The sequence below is a fragment of the Triticum aestivum genome, chromosome 2A (assembly GCF_018294505.1).
Source record: "Triticum aestivum cultivar Chinese Spring chromosome 2A, IWGSC CS RefSeq v2.1, whole genome shotgun sequence".
Classification (NCBI taxonomy): domain Eukaryota; kingdom Viridiplantae; phylum Streptophyta; class Magnoliopsida; order Poales; family Poaceae; genus Triticum; species Triticum aestivum.
In genome coordinates this window covers 555,164,642-555,171,260 of record NC_057797.1, presented here as the reverse complement: position 1 = coordinate 555,171,260, position 6,619 = coordinate 555,164,642, and the positions used below count along the sequence as shown (strand labels likewise).

General features: G+C 36.2%; 1 protein-coding gene across 1 annotated transcript in view; it reads right to left on the bottom strand.

Annotated features, from left to right (window-relative positions):
- Positions 1-6,613, bottom strand: part of LOC123185549 (sugar transport protein MST1) — a 9,149-nt gene extending 2,536 nt beyond the window's left edge. The window contains exons 1-2 of the mRNA XM_044597412.1: positions 6,456-6,613; positions 6,057-6,376 (exon numbers count right to left, since the gene is read on the bottom strand). Of these exons, the coding sequence (XP_044453347.1) occupies positions 6,057-6,376; positions 6,456-6,591 (456 nt within the window). The 5' untranslated portion in view covers positions 6,592-6,613. The remainder of the gene's footprint in view (positions 1-6,056; positions 6,377-6,455) is intronic.
- Positions 6,614-6,619: the final 6 nt, after the last annotated feature.

Here is a 6,619-nt window from a genome sequence, read left to right as displayed (position 1 = left end):
TTCTCCAGAAGCCCTATTAGATGCAAGTTGCGACAAATTGTTGGGACGTCGCACAAGAACGGCCATGACTGGGCCGGCCCATTTTTGTCTTTTTTGTTCTATTGTTTTTTTTCCTTTTTTGTTTCTTTTATCCAAGTTCATTCCCATTTTCAAAAAAATGTTCATAAATTCCAAACAAATTGCATCAAGCACAATTCTTTTAATTTTTCAATAGAATGTTGTTTTAAATTTTTTTGGAAACTTTAGAAATATCAAAGAAGTTTTGAATTTCAAAAACTGTTTGCTTCTTTTTAAAAAAAGTGTTCGAAAATTCACAAAATGTCCAGAAATTTACAAAATGTTCAGGAATTCATAATTTTTTAATAATTTATAAAAAGCAGAAATTTAAAAAAATGTTCATTATTTCAAAATTGTGTTCAAAATTTCAAAAAAATGTTGCCTTTTCCAAAAAAATATTATATGTTTTAAAAAATGTTCCCATTTCCAAATTTTGTTCACGTATTTAGAAATTTTTTGCGTTTTTTAAAATTTGTTGGGGGTTTAAAATTTGTTCTTGTATTCGAATTTTTTTTCTCAAAATTCAAAAAATGTTTGGATTTTCAAAAATCATGCTGTTATAGAAGAATGAAATTTCCAAACAAATCTGTGAAACTTTTCATAAAGTGTTTGGATTTATTGTTTCTAGTAGTTCTTGAACTTCAGTACTGCTCATTGTTCACGAAAATAATCAGTAGCTCAACTGGCTAGCAACATTCAAACAGGAGATGTCTCGAGTTTGATACACGTGAGAGCGTTCGTTTTTGTGTTTTTTTAAATAGCATTGTTGCCAAATGCGTCAAATAGGACGTCCTATTTTTCTCTCAGGGGTGATGGGCCGGGTCAATTTTCCACTTTGATTTTGTATGAGCGGGCAATTTTTTCCTGTTTTCCATAGTATTATATTCCCAATTCCTTTTTATCCATTTATTTTCTATTTCTATTTTTTCCTTTTTTCCCGACCTTATTTTCTCCATTTTATTTTATCTTCAGTTTTCATTTATTAAATTTTTATATTTATTTTCTTACTTTTTTCCACGTATGCTCTTTCTAGGAAATTGAATAATGATTTTATAATAAATACATGATATCTTTTACAAATATGTTTTGTAAGTAAATATATTTTCTTTCAAATAATGTTGAACATATGTCAAAACACATTCAATATTTTCAAAATACAGGCCAGACATTTTTAAATGCATTATAAATAGTTTTAATTAAAATATTTTATAAATCTATGAACGCTTTTTTAGAACCAGAATATTGTTTAGTACACGTTGAACATTTCTCAAATACATGAATACCGTTGATAAATATGTGAACACTTTATAAATAATATGAACATCTTTAAATATGTGTTGATAATTAAAAATATATATAATACATAATTTGTTTTTAGAATAAACATTAAAAAAATTAAAAATCCAAATATAACTTTTGTAATATTTCAAAAAATAGTGAGAAAAACAAAGTGAAAAAATCAAAAAAAGAAGAAGGAAAGAAACTTGCATGGCGTGCAGCAATGGCATGTATGCGAGCGCCATTCCGACCCGATCTTCAATAGGCGACGTGTGAGTGTTTGTGTTCTAGTTTGAGTGTGCGTGTGTGCTACGTTGTAATTCAACGTTTCTTAAAAAAAATCTTCACCAAAGGAAAATATCCACATAAAGTCGTATTTGTTTCATGGGTCTTACACGGCAACTTTAGGGTTGGTGTAAATAAAAACTGATTTCAATTTAAAACACTCATGGCAACGATGAGCAATTTTCACGGCAGAATATCATACATCAAAGAAACCAGCTGTGACCTGGTTATCCATGCTACCGGGTCAAGCAGATAGTAGCGTGCACTAGGCTATCTATTGCTACTGGGTAGTTCAGCCATGGTTCCACTTGCACTTGAAATTTTAAGCAAGTGAGGTTGGTGGCTCCGGGCTCCGGGGGATATCATGGCAATGTCAGATGACATGTTAGCATTGACTTGAGAACTGAACACTAGCTATCTAAGAATAAATATATCTGTGAAGTCCACAGCCGGATACAGTTAGTCCAGTGAACAATGGCTGGCTTTAGACGCTTCCTATGTCATCGGAAGACTGAATCAATCAGTTGATAGCTGTAGCAGATTAACAACTGATAAGGAGCTTTGGTTCGTTCCATTCTACACGAACGTCTCTCCCGAGTATCACTGGGCAAAGGTTTTAAACTCTGTTTTTGTCATTTCAGTAGCAAACCCTTCACTGATAGAGCTCGATTAATTTCACATAAAAATGTCATTTTTTTTCTTCTAAAGCACTGAAGTATTTTCATTCAGATATTTTTTCTGCTGTCGAAACAGCGGGAAAACTTTGGGTAAAAATCCATTTTCGGGTGACATGATGGGAAAAACATATTTTTGTGCACACGCTTGCGAAGCTGTATTAGCATAATATCTTACGTCTTACGTACTAATAAAGCACGGACTGTTTCTGGTCGTCCGTCATGCCATTTTACAAATAAACCCCTTAGTTTTCTGTAAATCAACCCGCAGTACACGTTTAAGTTACAACTGAACCGTTTTTTCATTTTCTTAGAAAAGCCCCTGATGTCTTAGACAATCAACCCGCCATCCATATTTAAGTCAGCCAAAACGTTTTTTTAGTTTTAACAGAAAACCCCTTGACGTTTTGGTTAATCAATCGACAGTTTATGTAAAATAAGATTATTCATATCTTTTAAACCGTAACTTAGATTTTAACATGTTATATATGAAATTTGATTAGAAAAATATGTAGAATCTAAATATAAGGTTATTTTTAGCTGTTAAATATTTCTAAAATATATTTTTTGGTGCAAACTTAATATATAGTGTATGGTCTGTTTTTTTGTACCGTCGGTCATTCGAATTGCAAATAAACATCTATTAAAATTAGAGTGAGAGAAAAAACATCGAGAACTATGCATACACAACTATGAAAAACCTTGCAGGAAAAAAACATACTTTTTATCTTATTCGAAGCGAATGTGCGCACGTGCGCGCGCGCAAAAGAGAGAGACATGTCTTGTGTCATGGTTATTGGGTTAAGAGCATGTGTTATTTTCTTTCCCGTTGCAATGCACGGGCTTTTTTTTAGCGAGTGTGTGAGTACAGAGGAAATACAAATATGATGCCATGTGAAACTAAAAGACGTGGGCCTATTAAGGTCTTGAGTCATGGTTATTGGGTTAAGAGCATGTGTTATTTTCTTTTCCGTTGCAACGCACGGGCTTTTTTGCTATTATGAATGAAACTCGAAACTGCAATCACAATGACACTCCTATATTCTCAAAAAATAAAAAACAATGATACTCGTATGCCACAAGGCGTTGATCAATCAGTTGATAGCTGTAGCAGATTAACAACTGATAAGGAGCTTTGGTTCGTTCCATTCTACACGAACGGCTCTCCCGAGTATCACTGGGCAAAGGTTTTAAACTCTGTTTTTGTCATTTCAGTAGCAAACCCTTCACTGGTAGAGCTCGATTAATTTCACATAAAAATGTCATTCTTTTTCTTCTAAATCACTGAAGTATTTTCATTCAGATATTTTTTCTGCTGTCGAAACAGCGGGAAAACTTTGGGTAAAAATCCATTTTCAGGTGACATGATGGGAAAAACATATTTTTGTGCACACGCTTGCGAAGCTGTATTAGCATAATATCTTACGTCTTACATCTTATCTTACGTCTTACGTACTAATAAAGCACGGACTGTTTCTGGTCGTCCGTCATGCTATTTTACAAATAAACCCCTTAGTTTTCTGTAAATCAACCCGCAGTACACATTTAAGTTACAACCGAACCGTTTTTTCATTTTCTCAGAAAAGCCCCTGATGTCTTAGACAATCAACCCGCCATCCATATTTAAGTCAGCCAAAATGTTTTTTTAGTTTTAACAGAAAACCCCTTGACGTTTTGGTTAATCAATCTACAATTTATGTAAAATAAGATTATTCATATCTTTTAAACCGCAACTTAGATTTTAACATGTTATATATGAAATTTGATTAGAAAAATATGTAGAATCTAAATATAAGGTTATTTTTAGCTGTTAAATATTTTTAAAATATATTTTTGGTGCAAACTTAATATATAGTGTATGGTCTGTTTTTTTGTACCGTCGGTGATTCAAATTGCAAATAAACATCTATTAAAATTAGAGTGAGAGAAAAAACATCGAGAACTATGCATACACAACTATGAAAAACCTTGCAGGAAAAAAACATACTTTTTATCTTATTCGAAGCGAATGTGCCCACGTGCGCGCGCGCAAAAGAGAGAGACATGTCTTATGTCATGGTTATTGGGTTAAGAGCATGTGTTATTTTCTTTCCCGTTGCAATGCACGGGCTTTTTTTTAGCGAGTGTGTGAGTACAGAGGAAATACAAATGTGATCCCATGTGAAACTAAAAGACGTGGGCCTATTAAGGTCTTGAGTCATGGTTATTGGGTTAAGAGCATGTGTTATTTTCTTTCCCGTTGCAACGCACGGGCTTTTTTGCTATTATGAATGAAACTCGAAACTGCAATCACAATGACACTCCTATATTCTCAAAAAATAAAAAACAATGATACTCGTATGCCATAAGGCGTTGATTGTTGGTATAGAGAACTGAGCTCAACCATCGCCAAAAAGAAAAACCTGAGCTAATTTTCAGCTGCAGCAGGGCACTCTCGACGGTGCTTACATAACCTTATCTATCATTCAAAAAAAACTTATCTATGTTTGGCTTTTTGCCACAAAGGAAGGGGATGGATAAGATGGTTCTATCTAATTTTGGAAGGCCCTTCCTCACAAACAGTCTTTTCCTTTTTGAACTTCTCTTGCTCACAAATTCCACCGCTAAAACTCTGACGTACTCCTTTGCATTGAGGGAAATAACATTTCCGTATTTGCTATTTCCATGTATATACAGTGTATACTACGGACATGGAGTTCCTAAGCTGAGCTTGGATGAACAGTAAATCAGAAGAAAAAAATGAAAAAAAGTTTAAAAAAATCTGAAATTTTTCAGTGACAAACATTGACAAAAGTTTTCAATGCTTGCAAAATTTCATCGTGAAATGATATTTGTAGAAGCCGTGGCTAAAAAAACAAAATCGATGCTCCAAAAATATCATTTCCAAAAGCATTTTGGAGTGATGATTTTCTTTACCATGGCTTCTACATGTAGTTTCACGTTGAAATTTTGCAAGCGTTGAAAACTTTTGTTAATGTTTGTCACTTAAAAAATCAGATTTTTTTTTAATTTTTTTTACTGTTTACCCGACCTCATTTAAACTCAGGACTAGAAGAGTACTTTCGGTATTACTATTCCCTCTGTTCTGGACTGAGGAAAATAACATTTCCATGAACAGAGGGTGTTGTACCTAAGAGTTACTCCATAATAACTCTTGACTGGTGATTATCATGAAGTACAAAAGTACGAGCAGCCGACTATTGACTGAGAAGTAACTAATGAGAATGTGTGTCTAGCACGGTGGTAAAGACCTCTTGGAGTGGGGCTATCAATCAAGGTTCTGACTATTGGTTCTCATAAAAAAACTCGCTGCATATACTTCCTTCGTTTCTTTTTAGTATGTATATAGGATTTGGTCAAAGTCAAACTTCGTAAAGTTTGTCCAAGTTTATAGAAAAGACTATCAACATTTACAATACTAAAGTTATATGGTATGAAAATTAATTTCATGATGCATTTAACAATATTAATTTTATATTGATATTTTTTTCTATAAACTTAGTCAAAGTTAACAAAGTTTGAATTTGATTAAATCTTATATGCAAACTAAAAAAACGAAGGGAGTACTTGTGTTGTGCATGTTCGCTCGTGTACTTGCGTTGCGCAAGCCATTTCTCTCCCCTTGGATCGAGTTTAGGAGTAACTAATCACTTCCATAATAGTATACTACTGTATTTGCTGGATCGATAGACTGCCCGTAGGGAGTTATCTTGTTAAAAGAATGCAGTGTTGAATTCATGTACTGTGCTGTACTGTACTGACCTGGTTGGTGAAGCCGACGCCGAAGCCGAGCAGCATGCGCCCAATGATGAGCATGGCGATGTTCATAGCCGCGCCGGTGATGGCGCCGCCGGCGAAGAAGAGCGCCCCGCCCACGAGCATGACGCGCTGCCGCCCTATGGCCTTGGTGACGCGGCTAGCCACGAGCGACGCCAGCAGGCCGGCGACGTACAGCGACGACGTGAAGGCCGTGAGCGCCTGGCTGTCGTAGAGGCAGTAGTCGTTGTGCTTCGCCACCGCCATCTTCTCCAGGACGTGCGGGAAGAACCGCCGCAGGAACGGCTCCATTTGCGACACGCCGCCTGAAGTCAACGATCAAACCCCATGCATCCGGCTCCCCTAGCTCAAGAAACATCGATCGAGGCCGAGGCCGAGGCTCACCTGAGATGCCGATGTCATAGCCGAAGATGAGGCCACCGGAGGCGGCCACGAAGCAGGTCATGAGCACCGACAGCGTCAGCCGTCCGCCGTAGTCCGGGGCGGGGCCATCGTTCACCACAAAGGCGCCACCGGCCATCTCTCTCTCTCTCTCTCTCTCTCTCTCT